General features: G+C 33.2%; 2 protein-coding genes across 2 annotated transcripts; both read left to right on the top strand.

Moving 5' to 3' along the window:
• The first annotated feature begins 1,319 nt into the window (after positions 1-1,319).
• LOC108734455 (myogenesis-regulating glycosidase-like) lies at positions 1,320-9,995 on the top strand. The gene is made up of 11 exons (XM_018466035.2): positions 1,320-1,528; positions 3,566-4,035; positions 5,162-5,249; positions 5,367-5,521; positions 6,300-6,450; positions 6,843-7,039; positions 7,100-7,209; positions 7,942-8,061; positions 8,120-8,285; positions 9,309-9,471; positions 9,555-9,995. Exons 1-11 carry the CDS (start codon positions 1,381-1,383, stop codon positions 9,845-9,847), a joined length of 2,061 nt encoding a protein of 686 aa, XP_018321537.1. The 5' UTR covers positions 1,320-1,380; the 3' UTR covers positions 9,848-9,995.
• A 2,484-nt stretch (positions 9,996-12,479) lies between these two features.
• Positions 12,480-15,573, top strand: LOC108734692 (myb-like protein X). The gene is made up of 3 exons (XM_018466344.2): positions 12,480-12,740; positions 13,572-14,152; positions 14,970-15,573. The coding sequence occupies exons 2-3, from the start codon at positions 13,672-13,674 to the stop codon at positions 15,458-15,460; spliced, it is 972 nt and encodes a 323-aa protein (XP_018321846.1). The 5' UTR covers positions 12,480-12,740; positions 13,572-13,671; the 3' UTR covers positions 15,461-15,573.
• Positions 15,574-19,322: the final 3,749 nt, after the last annotated feature.

Here is a 19,322-nt window from a genome sequence, read left to right as displayed (position 1 = left end):
ATTTCTAACCTCTATCCACCGTATCCTCATCATTCGCCTGTAACGCCAAATTTCGAGCGCTTCTAACATTTTCTTTTCCGCCGCGTCCACTGTCCATGTTTTGTACTCGTACAGCACCGTGCTCCAAACATAGACCTTTAATAATCTTTTTCGAATTTCTAAATTAACCGTTTGCGAGCATAGAAGTGACTTCTTTTTATTGAAGGCGACTCGATTCTGCGCTATCCTCAGCTTTATATCCCTACTACTCCTTCCGTCCTGACTTATCTGACTTCCTAGATCCCTAAAATCGGTCACTTATTCTAATTTTTCGTCTCCTACCTTTATATTCGCTCTTTCCCTACTTTTTCTTCCCTTGCATACCAGTATTTTTGATTTCACTTTTATTTATTTTTATACAACACTGTTTCGTCAATACCGCTTACAATTTATTTAAAGCTATCTCTAACTCCTACATGCTAGATGCTAATACTGCTATATCATCTGCAAATCTAAGCATACTAATCTTTGGTCCCTGTATATCTATCCCTACAGTTGTACTGTATTTAATGATGTTGATCGCTTTTTCGATGTACCGATTAAATCCAAAATAATAATTAATACGTATGTTGTAAAAAAAAATAAACTGTCAATGAATATATTTCAGGTATGGCCAACAAGTTGATTGCGATCGACTGATCGATTCGACTCGAGGAAATCTCAATGAACAAGATGAAATTTATAATGCTAATATAAGATCTTTAATCAATTAATTTAAATCATTTTCCAAACGTGGTCGATCACTTTTAAAAACATACAAATTGTCCTATCATATGAAAAAAAAAAATGCAGAAATTAAAAATATAACTAAAGACAAAGATAAGATTTCATGATTTTGAAAAAATTAATGCTAAAAATGAAGAAAATCTTTGGAAACATTCTAATATCACAGAACGTAACGAATTTTTTCCTTTTGCATTTACATACCAACTAAAGTTAATTAGATATGTGTGTGAAATTTATTATAAGTTAGAAATTTATGGAATGATATAAGAAGTTGAAATCAGGATATTTTTAGATAAATCAACTGGTGTGACAATAATCTGATGAATAATAACGTAATCGTTGATTATTATTAATAGGTCCTTGCAGTTACATTTTTGTGATATTTATTTTTTGATTATTGCATGCCTACACATACATATGTATATTATGTATAGACAAAATCGATACATAAAGATAAGCCATCGATATTTCTCCATGATGTGCCAATAAGATTTTATCTCTGTTTAACTATTGATAAAATAAACTGGAATATAAAAGTAGGTAAAGACCTAAAACAACAGAAACAGTTCTATGTTCCAAATGAATGTAATATAATTTAGCTTTTTGAAATCGATAATGCAGTTGTTGATTGCAGGGTTGTTTCTGCTTATAAGTCTAGCTGATGTGTGGTGTGTTGACGAAATATCGCTACAGAAAAATGATACGTCCCTCAGGATCATTTTTAATCCTTCAAGCAGCCTTTTTGACTTAACCCTTTCTTATGGTAAGTTTATTCAACAATATGTTCTAAATATGCTTAATATAGGTAAGTTACATGGAATTAGGAAAAATACAACAATGACTATTATTTCAGATCGATAAACATTTATTTAAAACAGTAAGCTCTCTTTGGTTCACAACGATTTTGTTATTAATTTTTTTCTTTTTAGAATTTATAACAGATTGAGTTTTTTACCTTTCGTTGTAATTTTTTATGCCAAAATGTTTAGTAAGGTGAAAAAAAATTTGTTTTTTGAAGTTCGTGTCTATAATATAGAGGTAGATTACCAAACACTTACGATTGTCCTACGAACTGCTACTCATGTATCTTTAATACTGTGTTTATGTTCTTTAACTCTCATTTTTGCCCAATTTTATGTATTTTATGATTACCTAATGTATTTCTTCATTTTTCTTCAAAACTGAGGTTATTAGAAGTGTAGTGTAATATCACATGCGTGTTAATTTTTGTACGTATTGCACATTTGTTAACATGAAAACTATCTACATCTATTAGTGGCTATGATCGAATTATTCTAGCGGATATAAAATATTGAGTAATTTCTGATTTAATCGATAGAGTCATATTTATGTTTTCGTATAACTACAGATATTGTTTTTGATAAGAGTGAAACCTCAAAAAAGAGCTTATTGTGACTTGATATTATCGGAAAATATTAACCGTTGATAACAATTGATGAAAAGCATTTCAAGTTTTGTTTTTATTGAAAGGAATGACAAATATTTTATGTACAAATCAGATCCGTAGAATATTTATAGAAAATGTATTGTTTTTATTCCGGAAAGACAAGTTGTTCACATCTTTTAACTACTTTGAGGCTAGAAACCTACTTTTGTGGCTATAAAATGTTTGCAACATTTATCTAATCCGGATTCCATATACGTACACATCAATCCTAAATACAATTAGAGTTACCACGTCGTTTATTTCATAGGGATCATCCTTAATACAGTAAATAGTAGGTACAACTTTTGGATTCGTTTTTCCAAATTTTACATGACCTGCATTAAAAACACATTCACTTTGAACTAAATTTCTTTCTTGGGGATTGGTGTACAGGGAGAAAATGGAAATGGAAAATTTATCTAAATTTTAAGGCGATATTTACAATTTATCCCATTAGCCCGTTGCTTCGTAAGCGAAAATAATAAAAATTACAATTTGGACCCGAATTTGTAAAAATGAAATCCCAGCAGAAACAAATCTACTAGATATTTTTGTTGATATTACAAATTAAATTATAATAATTAAGAAACTTTAAGAAGTAATTTTTAAAGAAACATTCCAAAATTGAGATTATTACAAGTTATACTTCGTTTACTTTCTGTAGCGATGTGATCTTCAGTTTGACTGGCGCAAAGTAGAAAAGAACAGCACTAGGCCAGAATAGAAAGGAGACAACTCTCGGTCAAACTCTTAACCGGTGCAGAGCGTATAATCCATACAGTACTACACGGAAAAATTGACTATTTTATCCACTACAATTGCATTGCTTAAATGTGCTGTTATTGGTACTAATTACTACTGAAAATATCAACGAGATGTTTATTTATATTTAAAGATATATTAAAGGCTTTAACGCTTGTTTTCGACTCGCACTACTATTCATGATTGAACAAAACTTTTGGCAGGTACTGTATGAAAAAAAGTCGACAGTATAATGAGCTTTTTTCTCCCTACCTACGATTTTGCCAGTGCGCATCCAAGACATTGGAAGGGGCTAATCACTAGAGAAAGTAAATGAAGTATACCTAAAAGATTCTATTATTTCTATTGCAAATTCAATCATTTACAATCGAAAATTTAGTTTCTTCCGTATAGGTTTAATTACTTATTGTGCCAACACCAATCATTTTATAACATTTTAAAAAATTCACAATTGCAAGGTAGCTACTTAGTAGGGATTATAAAAAATTTTCGCTCATCAGCGCCATGTTTTTTAGACTCCTCCCATTTGACGGATCTCAGTACGTAAAAAAACAAACCATGATGCAACCTAATTATTTTTAATGACTTCAGGTGATGCTGCAGTGCTTAATGCAACTCTTGGACATGGTTTAGGGCTTACCGAAGACAAAATAACGAATTGCGATGGTTTAAGTAATTGTTATCTATTCGGTGACGACATTCGAATGCACGTTCACTCGAACATCGACAATGGTTTTACGATATTTTGGAGAACGAAAAATACTTCTGTAGAGTTTATGGACTGTGTCGATTTGAACACAGAAGCACAAACGCATTGGTATGGAGGTCCAGAGAGGAATTATCAACATTACCCTATTGAAAAACTAGTGATAGATGGCGTAGATTATGCAGTTCACGAACAGAATTTTAGTGCAATCTCAGAACCGTACTGGGTCAATTCGAGGGGTGCATATTTGTTTGTTGACGAAAGGGTGCCACTTTTTGTCGACCAAAACAATGCATTTCAGGGAAGGGCGTGTTTCATAGCCAAGCAACAAGATCCTTATCATAATAGGCCAAAGGTATAATTAAATATTATCTAATCGGATGTATGAATGATTTAACAAAAAATTATCTTTCCGTTTAAACAACACTTAGATAATTTTATGTACTTATTTTGAAAAAATTATATACAATCAAGAATTCTTACCAAACCATTGGCTTAAAAGGGTTTTCATATTACGTAGTGAATATCTTTGACTCATTCTGAGATAGAACAAAAACTAGGTACTACTCTAAAACTTTTATGATAATTCAAGTAACCAACAAGATCTGTACACATATTGTTTAAAGATCATGAATGCACATTGTATTTATGTAGAGATAGATATACAGGGGCAAAAGATTAGTATGCTTAGATTCGCAAATGATATAGCAGTATTAGCATCTAGCAAGGAGGAATTAGAGACAGCTTTAAATAAAATAAAACAGTACTGTATGAAAATAAATAAAAGTAAATCAAAAATAATGGTATGCAAGAAAAAGTAGAAAAAAAGCGAATATAAAGATAGGAGACGAAAAATTAGAAGAAGTGACCGATTTTAGGTATCTAGGAAGTCAGATAAGTCAGGACGGAAGGAGTAGTAGGGATATAAAGCAGAGGATAGCGCAGGATCGAGTCGCCTTCAATAAAAAGAAGTCACTTCTATGTTCGCCAAGGGTTAATTTAGAAATTCGGAAAAGATTGTTAAAGGTGTATGTTTGGAGCACGGCGCTGTACGGGTGCGAAACATGGACAGTGGCCTCTACGAAAAAGAAAATGTTAGAAGCGCTCGAAATTTGGTGTTACAGGCGAATGATGAGGATACCGTGGATAGAGAAGGTTAGAAATGAAGAGGTATTAGAAAGAATAGGAAAACAGAGGAATCTATTGAAGTCAATAAGAAATAGGCGAGATAGGTTAGTAGGACACCTTCTCAGCCATGAAGGTTTAGTCAGAGACATATTAGAAGCAGAAACGGAAGTTAGGAGGGGTAGAGGTAGACCTAGATTAGATTACTGTTCGCAAATAATTAAGGGTGTGGATTGTTGTAGTTTTAGGGAAATGCGAAGATTAGATTAGGACAGGAAAGTGTGGAGGTGCGTGTCCGACCAGTCTTAGAACTGACGACCTTATGATGATAATGATATTCATTTTATATTTTATAGATTGTCCTAAATTATACTCTGGCAGCCCAAGAAAATGTGAGGGAAGCCCATATACACGCGGTACAACACTTCCTTGGAAAACCAACAGGTAAATAGAAGTTTTTGTTTAGTAAGAGTGTCGTTTATTGTTATTTGTTTATTTACCACAGTCTCGTTTATTATTATTCATCCAATGAAACCTTTAGAATTGTTTCATAAATTCCAGGACACCCGAACAATAAGATGATTTCAAGACCAATTTGGTCTACATGGGCAAGGTATAAGAAAAATATTAATGATGCCACTTTACTTGAATTTGCCAACGAAATAGTCAATAATGGGTTTAGGGATGGTCAATTTGAAATTGATGATTATTGGGAGGTAAGCGTTTTGGTACTTCCTTCCTTGTTTAAATAAAGTTAGAAGTAATTTAGATTTCGTTAAATACGTTCGCATCTGTTATTATCTTTGCATTTAATAAAATAAAGTCACTCCCGCGGTCTGTACGCTTAGATCTTATGCAACGGATTTTAATGCAGTTTTCAGTAATAAATATAGTGATTCAAGTGGAAGGTTTATATGTATAATACATGCGTATTATAGTACAGAAAACTAGAGAAATTGAAAGATTTGTAAAATCTCATGAAAAACAACTACTAAATATTGTATATAAAGATATCCTGAAGTATAGACTGATCATAATCATAATATTATTAATCACTCTGCACTGCCCTACATGAGTATCTATGCTGCACCCGTGCGAAGTCGTAGCGGGTTGCAAGCATCTTCCTAAAAAGCACGTGAACTACAAAGTGGATTTCAATGCTCTTAACTATTGTTTGGAAACTTTATTCTAAATGGTTCTCGAATATAACACCATAGTGTGTATCATATAAATAAGACTGAACACACATCCCATCCCCTATCGCATATTTGTTCTCGTATCCTACTGCCTCTCTCCTTATGCGTAATTATAGTCTCATTCACTATGCTAAGAGAAGAAACGGGTGACATGATAGCTAATTATTCGGCAACCGCGTTTTACGTGTGGAATTATTTGTTCCTCTAGAATGAAGTTGTTAGAGGTCGCTACTAGTACTATAATACACATAATTTTGCTTTCCGTTATAAAATGAATAATGTTTTTGTATAATTTTAGACTTGTTATGGATCGCTAACGTTCGGAGATACATTTCCAAACATTAATAGTACAGTGCAAACAATAAAAGCCATGGACTTTCGAGTAACCTTATGGGTGCATCCGTTCATAAATGTTAACTGCTCTTTCATAGAAAGAGGAATGAATAATGGTAAGACAATAAGGCTTTCACAGTAAAATAGTTTTTTAGTTTTCACGTCAAAAAATATGTAAAACAGTCAACTAAAACGGACGAAACACAGTTTCAGAGTTCAGATATCATAATTATGAAACAGCAGGGTCGATTTTGTAGCGAAAGTATCTAGTTTTTCAGAAAATCGCAATACTTACATATAATGATTTAACGAAAAAAACAAATCGAATGAAATAATTACCTAAATAATTTTATTTGAGTAAAAATTTATCAAAACGGTAATCATACTTATCTCCGTGTGAAAACATTTCTTCAGATAAACAGCTTACTATCACTACTGGGTAAATACAAATATGTGATGTACCAATTAGAAAACCGATAATATTTGCAATTTGATGTACATTTTACAGATTTCATTGCTAAAGCTGCAGATGGAACGGTGACAACTACCTGGTGGAACAGCGAGGATGGGTATGATGCAGTCTACATTGATTTTACAAATCCAGAAGCTAGAGAGTGGTTCGCTGACAGACTCAATTTAATTAAACAATTACACGACATTGATGCGTTTAAGTTTGACGCTGGAGAATCAAGTTTTGCCACAGACGTCAGTTGAAATCAATAGAAAAAAGAGAAACAAAATCATTAAATTTAATGTATCTTACAGATGCCTGTATTATCAGGGGATCCCGAACTGGCACCTAACAGTTTAGTCTCTGATTATGTTAAAACTTGCGCTACTTTTGGAGATCTTATAGAAGTACGAACAGGATACAGGTAAGACTATGATTACTTCTAGAATCTTCGAAATTAAATGATAATAGATATTCGACTAATTGTGTCCCATATACGACCGGAAATAGAAATGGCTTCCGAACCATCAATGCCTCTTAAAAAATCCATTTAAATTAAGGCGGTTTTTTGGGGAAATCTTTTGCATATGTTCACCTTATTGTACATATTTTAATGTCATCATAAATCCATGATTATCGTAATGCATATCAGTGGCACAGTATCTGCCATTCGAATGATCTAATTCTGATTCCCCCCTTCCCCTTATATAATAAATAGGTACCTACTTAAAAGGGGCCGCAATTTTCACTTATCAGGTGTATATGAGATAAGATTACTTAGCTTCAACATTCTTTTTTAGTTTTATTAAATTTTTTATTCGGCACATACGTATTCATCGTTTTTTGCGCGTTATTACGTAATCTAGATCATAAAAGTGGCTCTTTTAGACGGTTTTAAAGCCTAAAATATTTCTGTAGTGGCACCACAGTGGTTTACTTCTTTGATTCGTCAATTAGTAATGTAAGCCAAAAATGTTCAATTATTTCAGCCATAAATACCATTTTTTGCAACCTTTTCCTAACCAAAGTAACGCAAACACGTGCTAAATGTATTACTATTCATAAACATAATTTACTTGTTGCATAATGACTGCTCTTTACCATGTTTGATTAATTTACTAATCGCTAGATCATTTATTTGATTATATATTTTTAGAACTCAGTATTTGCCTGTATTCGTAAGAATGATTGACAAAGATTCTTATTGGGGAGAGAACAATGGTCTATACACCCTCATAACAACATTGATTGCCATGAATTTGAACGGTTATGTCCTGTAAGTTATTGTTCTTACATGTATTTGTTATAACAATTTGACTGAATGATTATTTTAGAGTTCTTCCCGACATGGTGGGAGGAAATGGATACGAGAATGCTGGAGGAACTCCAGGTGGCGAACTCTTCGTCAGATGGCTTCAAGCTAATACTTTCATGCCCGCTATCCAATTCAGTTATGTTCCGTGGGATTATGAAACACTGACGGATAGTACAGGAACTACAGTGAGTAATCGGAAAGTATAAGTAAATTGAAATTTGGAAACTTTGAAAACAGAAAACGATGTTGCTGTAATAATTGACCTTAATCTTCTAATAATACGTTTCATTATTCACATATACTAAAAACTAAACACAAGGACTATAGGTACCTAAATAACAAATAATTTATGGTATAGTATACTTCGTTTACTTTCTGTAGCGATGTGATCTTCAGTTTGACCGGCGCAAAGTAGAAAAGAACAGCACTAGGCCAGAAAAGGAAAGAGACAACTCTCGGCCAAACTTTTAATCCGTACAGTACTGCACAAAAAAATTGACCATTTTATCCACTACAATTGCATTGCTCAAATGTGCTGTTATTAGTACCATTTACTACTGGAAATATTAACAAGATGTTTATTTATATTGAAGATATATTAAAGGCTTTAACGCTTGTTTTCGACTCGCACTACTGTTCATGATTGAACAAAACTTTTGGCAGGTACTGTTTGAAAGAGTATGTTTAATGAACAACAGTCTAGAGTATAATGAGCTTTTCTCTCCCTACCTACGATTTTGCCAGCGCGCACATCGCTAGAGAAAGTAAATGAAGTATACTTAATCAATAAACAAATAATACAAACTAGGACAAATAACCTATTCCAGTACAATTTGTGTTACCAATGTGTATTGGGTAGGTTTCGTATGTTTTTGCACCACTGGACCTTAAAAAATGTGCCTCATCCGTCAGGTACCAGATCCAAGCCGGGTACCTGGTCCACCTCGAATGTCTACAATTTTGTCGGTTTTAGTCAATTGTCACTCACAAATTGTACTATTTTTTTAAAAAATGACACTGTAGTTCTCTTTAACTGGCTCACCTGTGGTCGGCAAAAATCTCTATTTTGCAAACAGGTGGTCGTCTCTTACAGTTCAGACTTGTTTTTGTTCAAGTCTTGCAAAAGTAGTGAAGTTTCCGATTTTAATTTTTTAGATTTTATACTTTTACTAATAAGCTGTTTATTTAACAAAAACTTTCTGTTCTAGTATAATGTAGTCGAAGTTTCACAGAAGTTTGTTGCACTTCATGACCAATATTCGAATTACATAATCCAAACTATGGAGACCAGCATCGAAAAAGGCTATCCCGTGAACGCCCCATTGTGGTGGGTTGATCCTACTGATCCTGACTCTCTTAAAGAAGATACAGGTAACTTTCAACGAATATGTCGTTTTATTATTATTATGTATGCTTCAATTTCCTAAAATTGTGAAATGTTGTTTTCCTTTCAGAGTATATGCTTGGAGAAGATATTCTCGTAGCTCCTGTGATAGTAGAAGGAGCAGTCTCTAGAGACGTTTACTTACCACAAGGTACGTGGATCGATGGTAATTCTGGAACTGAATACGAGGGTAGACAAACAATTAGAAACTATTCAGCTCCTTTGGACACACTTCCCTATTTTATTCGTAAAGATGTCGTCGTCACGGAACCAACATCTGCATCGTTCACCATCAATTCCTCGAATTTCCTTTCTTTTGGGATTGGATTTGTCATTACAATTTTGATATTCGTATCGTCGTAGAATACCAAAAACCTATTCGTGTGTTGTTAACTGCATAGTTTTAGTTATACGATAATTTATTGTAGATTAGATATTTTTGTTATTCTTGTAAATATAACTTATGTTGTTGTACCTATTGGTAATAATAAATTGTTCGATAATATACATACGTGCAGCTTTCGTATCTAAGCATGGACATGTCCATTTTGTTTTAAATTATAAACTAAACTGGTTTAACCCCGTTTTAGAAAATACCACAAATGGCGCGGTAAACGCCATCTGTAGTACGATGCTACATTTTAGGATTACGTATTTCGCGATTTCGATCTTTTTGGATCGCATCAGCGATCCACGTCTGGCAGTTTCGGTAGAATACAGACCACTTCGAATTATTTTAATCGATTATGGTAACGTGCCTATCACGTTGAGGTTAGCTACACCGGGTTTCGTTTCAGCAAGTAGATATCCATATATTTAAATGGACCTTGTTGGAGCATACGTAATCCTAAAATGTAGCATCGTACTACAGATGGCGTTTACCGCGCCATTTGTGGTATTTTCTAAAACGCACTGTTAAGACAGCAGGTAAAAGTTGGTCTGTGTTCTGTCGGATGTATCTGCGACGCGCTGAAGAGATCCAGAAAAATCGAAATCGCGATCCGCGTCTGGAAGTTTCGACAGAATACGGACCACTTCGAATTATTTTATTGATTTAACCCCGTTTCATTTTGAGCCGTTAAAGAATGTGAAATCCAAATTATGTTATATGTAGGGATGGTCAAGTAAAGCTTTAACAATTTTTAGAAATTATATTCTTTTTTTAGAAAATGCTTTCGTATTATAAAAGATAATCAGTTTAATATGTTTTTAAATTGCATACGCATTTTTTTTCAATAAAAAATTATTGACACTTTATTACCTATCATACACATTTATTTTAAACGTTTGTCATTAAGGTATTAAAATGGTAAAGCAAAACCATTGCTTCTTTAAATTCAGTTACTAGATTCAATTTTGTGTGCAACAGTTAATATGGCCCATTAATTTTTCGACATTTATTTCCATCATTACAAAAGGTAAATGTTGCATTAATTCCAAAAAGTAGAATGTCACCCTTTTTATTTTAATAATAAAAACTTATAAAACGCTTGTAATCTTTCAATGAAGCGAGTTACAAACAAAATAACATTTATGACGACTCCCGTCAATAAAAATTGAGTATAATTTGAATAGTAGAAATGTATAAATTAATGTAACAAGCAGGGTTTGATCATTCACTTTGCTTTCGTTAGTTAAATTATATTTTCTAACGATGAAGTTTGTAGCACTTGTTGCGTTGTTTGTGTCGGTTGTTGATGGATATATCGAGAGCAGTAACGACAATGGTGAGCTAACTTGTAAAATCGATCCTGTAACCACCACGACGTCATGCTGGCCTTCTGGTTATAGTCCTGAATTTATTAAAACAAAGTCCTTTAAATGTGAAGAAATCCCACTCTCATTTGCTAGCCATCTTAATCAAGAACTTGTTAATCCATACACGTATGTAGGAAGCGCGTTAGATAGAGATATTGTCCGACATGGTCCGCTTAAACGCACTAACAGAGTCGATGATCGTTTTAAATGCTGTGCTACAAAGCAAGACGATGCCCGAGATGACCGTATTAAACGAGGTATTTTTACGGTTGATCTTCCTAATGATCATCGACGTATCCAGGGGTATCCTTCTAAGGAATCTTCTAGTCAATAAGGGCATTAAAAGCACCCTTATCGCATTAAGAGGAATCATTCAAGATGTATGCAGTTTATGAAAATCATCATGATAGATACTGCTCACAATAGTTAAGAAATTATTTTAAACAACTTAATGGTTTGCAAAATCCATTTTAATTTTAATGTTAAAAACTTTTTATAATTTATGTAATCGTGCTGAATGAATTGTAATTTTATAATTGCTTTTCATTATAGCTTGCAACCATTCCTAACCTAACCTAACCTAACCTAACCTAACCTAACCTAACCTAACCTAACCTAACCTAACCTAACCTAACCTAACCTAACCTAACCTAACCTAACCTAACCTAACCTAACCTAACCTAACCTAACCTAACCTAACCTAACCTAACCTAATCTAACGTAACGTAACCTAACCTAACCTAACCTGCTTTTCACTATACCTTGTAATCATTTGCACAGTTTGCATTTATTATATGAACATGTATCTTAATTTTGCAGTTAAAATAAGTAAATTGTACTTTTGTCAGATTTCTTTTTAAGTTTAATTGTCAAAACTCCTTAATTTAAATGGGGCAGCGTATATGGAAACAGAGGCCAAAAATAATTTTTAAATTCCGTAGGTGCATGTGAAGTATCTTTTCTAGTTTTATTTTAATTTAAATTAATATTTTGGAAGACACCTGACCGATTCTTTTATGATAGCAACGATTCATTTTTATGTCTTACTGTCGATTTTATTTACAAACATAAACCAGAGATTTTCTATACAACACATAAACAAATAAGTAAACAAAACGCTAGAATTGAATAAAATACATTCCTCTTCTCTTTATAAAATACCTATCTAGAAGAAAAATTAATGTGCACCACAAAATACTTTGATTGGCTGTTGAGCCTTATTATCTGACTTGACCCTACTCAGATAAATCGGTTGTTGTCATCTGTCGATACATAATCCAGTTGTGAATTCACGATATTCAATTACAAAAAATGTTCCTCAAGTCCTACATATTTCTCTTTTTAATTTCATGTTTATTTGTATTAACGAAAAGTAGAACAGTAGATAAAGACGACGAAGATTTTGACGAACGTGTTGTATTTCCTGATGAATTTAAAGAAGTAACAACTGCTGGAACAACGTCTACTACTGTCATTACATCAACTGCGTCGGATTCAAGTAAGTAAAAGTGCAATATTACGAAAAGAAATATCGTGAAACTGCTCAAAACTTGTCAAAAAAATTCGCATATTTGGGTAAAAAAACGAAAGCAAGTATTTCAATACAAATATAGATATTGCGTAAATATTTAAAATACTGAAATAAATACTGCAGTTTAAAATATTGAGTCGCTCTGTATTTCGATGTGCCTAATTCCTGCATCCACTATTTCGACTATTTTTATTAATTATTATCCATTTTTTTGTGTTCTGAAAAAGATCCGTTTTTAGAAAGTGGTTAAGTGGCTAAATTCCCTCCCGCGTAATCTCGTCATAATTAAAATACGACGTCATATCTAGTATTTGAAAACCGCTCCACTATTTGAAACAAAATAACTTCATTGATGCATTTAAATATAACTAAGAAATATACTTTTAAATATGTATTCCAAATAATTTTACTTCAAATGCTCAGCAAGTGTGATAGACGTTTACAGTTTTTTCTAGAGAAAAGTAAAGTGTTCAGTTCTACAGACTGTGTATATTTTAAAATAAAATAATTCGAAGTGGTTTGTGTTCTGTCGAAACTGCCAGACGCGGATCGCGATTTCGATCTTTTTGGATCTCATCAGCGCGTCGCAGGCAGCCCGACAGAACACAGACCAACTTTTACCTGCTGTCTTAACAGTTTCTAAAACGCACTGTGTATAATTTGTCAAATTTTTTACTTTGTAAAGACAAAAGATAAAGTATAATCTCCATATTAATTTCAAGTGTCTTTTTACTACTTTGATTTTATAAGTTGCATAAACAATTAGAAAATGGTTATTTCTAATAAGTTACTTTTTAGGTACAAAAGCTCCTGCTAATTCAGTAGAAATTGTGGAGAGGCATTTTGTTAGAACAAGAAAGAATTGCAAGGTTGGTGAAATACTCGATCGCAAGGGAAAATGCAGAAGAACCTTATAAACTACACTATGATAACATTATATTTTTGCATTCCATTTTTCTTAAAAACGGAGTGTAAATTAACGAGAATTAGAGGAAAGAGGCAACTTGATCCGTACATTCAATACTCAAATTTTGCATCCCAATTTCCCACTATATATCCAAGTTTCAATAGCAATCCTTGCATTAATCTTGAAGTGAACGATCGCCCTTGCCTTGGACATTATTTTAGCCCTCAATATTATCCACAACAAACGCCTGCGAATATTATAGGCAGTATGGATAATTCCCCCATTTGGCCAAATTGGCCCTTGCTGTTTCCACAATTCTTACCACAAGAACAACAGCATTCAGGTTATCAACTTTTTTGGCCTTACAATTATCAGCAGTCGATTCCATCACTACCACCTGCTCAACCGATAAACAATGAACCACAAACTACCCTACCTGACCAAACAACCAATAAATCGAAAAAAAGTTTGGGTAAGTACACAGTCACATAAGTTATATTCATTAAAAGAACATGGAAGAAAAAGAGTGGTAACAAGGGATAAGTACTAAGCACTAAAAAGAACATTATACACTATCGTAGGTAATCTTTTTCACCCTGTCCCAACAAACTACTTGATAAGAAAACTGATTGTTCCTTTTTATGAAGTTTTGCTTTTGCTGTTAAATATGAACCACAAACACAGACTACCCTTTAATTATTGATAAGTTATTATCATAGCAAATCGAACTTTTACAATAAATATGTTTAAACATACATACAATTTAGACATCTTTTAGAAGTGAGTTAGTTTAATATGAAATATTATTCTGAAAATTCGTTTCTGAATTTTCACCCACTACACATAACCTCAAATTAATGAGGGAAAAATTGTTGCTGTTGTCACACCCCCGCCGGGAATCGAACTCGGGACCTTTGGCTTTACGCACCAATGCTCTGACCACTAAGCTACGAGCCAAAGGTCCCGCGTTCGATTCCCGGCGGGGGTGTGATAACAGCAACAATTTTTCCCTCATTAATTTGAGGTAGTTCAGAATATTTCATAATAAATATATGTTATGCTTTTGTGTTTTTCCCTAAGAATGAAAACCAGTTTAGTAATCAATTCCTTAGACACGAAATAAACGCTGTTGATGTTAAATTTTAATTTTAATAAATCGATCGCAATAAGCGATAACAATTCCAAACGATTCTGTTTATATACTTACCCAGAACAATACGTTTCTTTGATGTCCCGAATTGTAACATAAGTTACGTAAAAATAATTAAATTAATAATTAAATTCTGCAGGATCAACTCCTGGAGTTATCAATCCTGAAACATCCAGTGATTCGCACCAGTTCGACTATGTTCAAAATGAACCGATTAGACAAAATTATCAAGTTGTAAAAACTTCTTCTTCTCTGACAATTCCAAAAACTCTTAATATTGTGAGAAGCTATACCGACAGCCACGAAGTTCCAGAAATCAGCATCCAAGATGACACCTCGTCACAAACATCAAGTCAAGAAGAAAGTGAAGATCCACCTGATAGTCCAGTTAATAATCATCCAAAAGAAGAAAACAGACAGACGGATGAAGAGCGAAACTTATATCAAACAACAGAGCACACAAATCAAGAAAAAGGCAATCAAAAGTTACAACAAAATGCTCAACAGCAGGAAAACATTGTAGTTAAAAACAGTGAAATTAGAGACAAAGAAAAAAATCGTAGACGACAAAATCGACTGAATAATGATGGAGAAAACGAAGATGAATACTATTATGAATATTTACATTAATGCGCTTTACTTAATATCGTGTGTAAAAAAAGATAAATAAAAGTTAACACTTATTATTTGTAACCGATCCATGCATGTAAGCAGGAATATACAAAATGGAATAATGTTCAAAAGTGTTTTTAATTTCTTAAGAAACTTTCCCAGTGACATGAGATTTAGTATAAATAAAAAATAGTAGAGAAATTTTAAATAAATGGAGTTAAACTTCACAGGAGGAGACTACCGAGATTCATGTATGAAGTAGTCGCTAGACCTATAAATGCTTCATATAAGGTTATATCGTGATTGAATTGATGCTATAAAACCTTCGATATATGAAGTTTAAAGTAATTCAATTTTCTTGTGGCATAAATAATAGTTTCATATACATAGTTTTTCTGTATTATTCTCGGTATTTGCTCAATGTCTTCCCCTTTTTCCATGAGTCTGCTTTATTCTTCTTTTGATCCATTCATTATTTCGGCCTTTCTTAATTGTCTTTTAACCGCATGTTGCCAAGTTTTTTTTCTTATTTACATACCTTACATGTCTTTTCTTCAACTTTTAGCTAGTACCATTCTCATTTTCATTCACTGCAGTATCCAAACCTTGCTATCTTCTTTACCTTGTTTTGGTGCTGCTTCTCTTTATAATTTGCTCGTTCTTCCTTCATCCATTAGTTTCTTCATTCATTTTCTCCATTTTATATTTGTCTCTTTTAGGTTTTATTCTTTTGTATCATTTTGTGTTTTTTTTTCTTAGTATTTTAGCATTCTTTCTGTCATAGTGTCCTCCAGAATAATGCACTGAATCGCTCTATGCCCAAGGTCCACGTTATGTATCTAGTCTCCAAGTTTTTCAGTTTTTCCCTTAGTTTGCTATCTCCAAATTTCAATTCCATACATAATAATACCCTTCATTAGAATAGGGAACGTCATCGTTCTCCTTTCTTAATCAATTTATTTTTCCCAAATCCCCATATTTGTGCCATGATTACTGCCGACACTCTTGCAGTTTTTCTCATGTGCACTGTATCTTCATTCTATTCTGCGAATGTGTATCCTAGATATTTAAATTCTTTGACTTCTACTAGGTTCTCTTTTCCTCATTTCCACAGTCTCTCTTCTTTGGTGTTTTCCCTTTTGCTGAAACTTACGACCTTTGGTTTTTCTGGTATATATATATACATATTGATCAATATGTCTTGGAAAGTGATACCTGTCTTTAATGGTTGACATAGTATTTAATTGCACAATAGCCTGTTTTTGAACAGTCAAAAGATCGCTCATGCTTATATTTAGAATATAACATAATGTAACTCTTTCCTAGATTACCAAGTTCATCAATCTATCCAAGTCTTCTGGCCGGCTGAAGAGGACCCTGGCTGGTTCTGGAACGGCCTGAGGTAGAGCGGTTTTAGTCGGTAGGTCCGAGGACTTCTTCCTCGGGAATCCGACACTACCCCGTCGTACGGACGGCTGGGTGTCTTCTGGTACGAAATAACGATTTTACAAAATATTTTAAAGTCATCTTTAAAACGCAAGAATTTACAATGTTTGATGACACTTCTTAACATACATAGATAATGTATAATAAGGATGTTAGGTTGGATTCTTGTGGAATTCCAGATGGTACACAATGCCTCATGGTACTCAGAATACTGGCTTCTGTATTCAACAGTTTAAGTTCTTTAAATGCAAAGCTACTGAGCAAAGCTACTTACAAGTTTATTGTTAAAAATTCATAAAAAAAATCTCAAAGCAGTCGGATCGGTCATCAAAACAGATCAGATGTTAAGTTAATAATTATTTGACAGGTAATCATATTTTTTTAAAACATTACGCTGCTTAAACTACCTATATAATTGCATGACAAGTTAATAAGGATTAAAAAATAATAAATTGCGAACTCCATAAGAATGTCAGTAAATGTTGATTACCCAAACTACATATTCGTATTAAATGTAATTCTTAAGAATGTTTTGTCAGCTCGTTTTACTAGAATTGCGAAATAAGCTGTAGTTGTATCTGGCGTGATATAGTTTTTATTTCAGTCTGTTATGTAGACGTTAGTATTATAAGTATGAAAGAGTCGTTTCCATTATGAATAAGACGGGCGTTTTCATATTAATTTCGATGATTATTATTCCATTGCTTACCGATTCAAGTCCAATAAAACGTAAACGTGAAGTTATTACGATTGAAGAGTGGCTTCAACGAATTTTTGAGGGCAGTAGTAGTCCAAAAGCTGCCAAAATCATATCTGTTCCCTGTCGAAGAAACACTGTTAGAGCATTAGGAGAATGTCGGCGGGTTTTTGTGTATTAGCAAAGGACAACAAAAGACGTAAGTTACCTCAATTATTGTAGTAGTATTATTGATATTACGAGTTACGGTCATGCACGTTTTATTTTGGCTAAATTACCCTAGGTAAGGGTTTTATAACTAGATACATTATAACAAATGAGCTCCATGCCTGTCTGCTTTCCATTAGAAGTATATAACTTATACCACGTGTGCACACACTTATTTATTATTTTCTTCGCATATTTTTTTTTTATTTTTATTATAAGGTAGTTAAGGATAAATACGTATTGCGAAATTCTACAGCTATGCTAAATAAACTAACTATTTTATTTTCCTGGTCTTCTCAGTTTTCACTCGTTAACTTTGACCAAGTAAAGACGGGCTAATGCAAAAGAACCTCACTCACATTTTTTGGGATATGATATGGGAACCAATTTTGTGTTCTTAAAATTTTATAGAGCTAACAGTACTTCTTGTCATGAAATATGATCGGTGATTATTAAAAAGTACGCTTCTAATTTGACCTGTTGTGTTTCCTCAAAAGGCGGATATGTCAGTACTGTACCCGCATGTATCAAGGATTACTGATTTCTGTAGACTTATGTATGTAAGCAGTTTCAACTCGTCTAGAAAGGCCTGTAATGTTTTAAGTATATTGCCTATTGATGATGATATTATTATTGAAATAATTCGAACTGTGTTCTGATTCCACATTTCCTTTATTTCATCAGCCAAATGAATATATTTTTGAATTTTCTCAATATGTTTTTATTTAAGATTTTCAGTGTTTGGTACAGTAACATGTATTAGGTAGGTTGTTTTAGTTTCTTCGATGGTCAGAGTGACGTCAGGTCTGTTATGATTAACTGTTTTGTCTGTAATCATGTCTCCATCCCAATAAAGCTTGGCTAAGTGGTTTTCTAATACATTTTATGGTTTGTATTTATAGTAGGGCTCTATCTAATCTATGAGTTTTATATAAGGTGCTGATAACCCAAAATACCTGCATTTTTCTTACAATTAGTAATATTGTGAGTACAGATTTAATATCTAATATCGTACATTACTAAATCAACCATATACTTATGTGTTAGTGTGTGGAATTATGTATCTAATGAAAAATCGCGTGGTTGACTATGAATAAAAAAACGGACATACAGACACACGAGTGATCCTATAAGGGTTCAGTTTTTCAGTCAGACGTACGTAATGTCTTTACATTTTCAGCGAATTCTTATTTCTTCTTTCGAGAGACTATTACGTTGTATTGGTTAGTACAATATTCAAATTTCATCGTTGGTTTATCATGGCCTTTAACTCGTGGTTATCGTAAAAAAATCGGTTGTCTGTAAAGTCAGTTTACTGACGATAGTTGAACGTGACAACGTCATAAGAAATATACTGATGGAATGGTTTCATTTTTCAAAAGAAAATTTTAATTTTATTTGTTTGATAGATATTTTGTATGGATATAGAGAAGGAGGTAAATGGAAATGTATTATATAGCAGCTGTCCACGCGGAAGCATCGCTCACTGAAGTAGGAGAGAGACAGATGTCGAACGCTGCCGAACGCGGA

Source organism: Agrilus planipennis, unplaced genomic scaffold, assembly GCF_000699045.2.
Source record: "Agrilus planipennis isolate EAB-ADULT unplaced genomic scaffold, Apla_2.0 scaffold1, whole genome shotgun sequence".
NCBI lineage: Eukaryota > Metazoa > Arthropoda > Insecta > Coleoptera > Buprestidae > Agrilus > Agrilus planipennis.
The sequence above is the reverse complement of the archived record's forward strand: the minus strand, read 5'-3'. Positions and strand labels throughout refer to the sequence as shown.

Bases quoted from the DNA above. Each gene is read 5' to 3' on its own strand.
- LOC108734455 (XM_018466035.2), top strand. From the start codon at position 1,381: ATGCAGTTGTTGATTGCAGGGTTGTTTCTGCTTATAAGTCTAGCTGAT. The intron at 1,529-3,565 runs GTAAGTTTATTC...TAATGACTTCAG, and splicing joins TGACTTAACCCTTTCTTATG to GTGATGCTGCAGTGCTTAAT. The intron at 8,062-8,119 runs GTAAGTTATTGT...TGATTATTTTAG, and splicing joins AATTTGAACGGTTATGTCCT to AGTTCTTCCCGACATGGTGG.
- LOC108734692 (XM_018466344.2), top strand. From the start codon at position 13,672: ATGCAGAAGAACCTTATAAACTACACTATGATAACATTATATTTTTGC. The intron at 14,153-14,969 runs GTAAGTACACAG...TAAATTCTGCAG, and splicing joins TAAATCGAAAAAAAGTTTGG to GATCAACTCCTGGAGTTATC.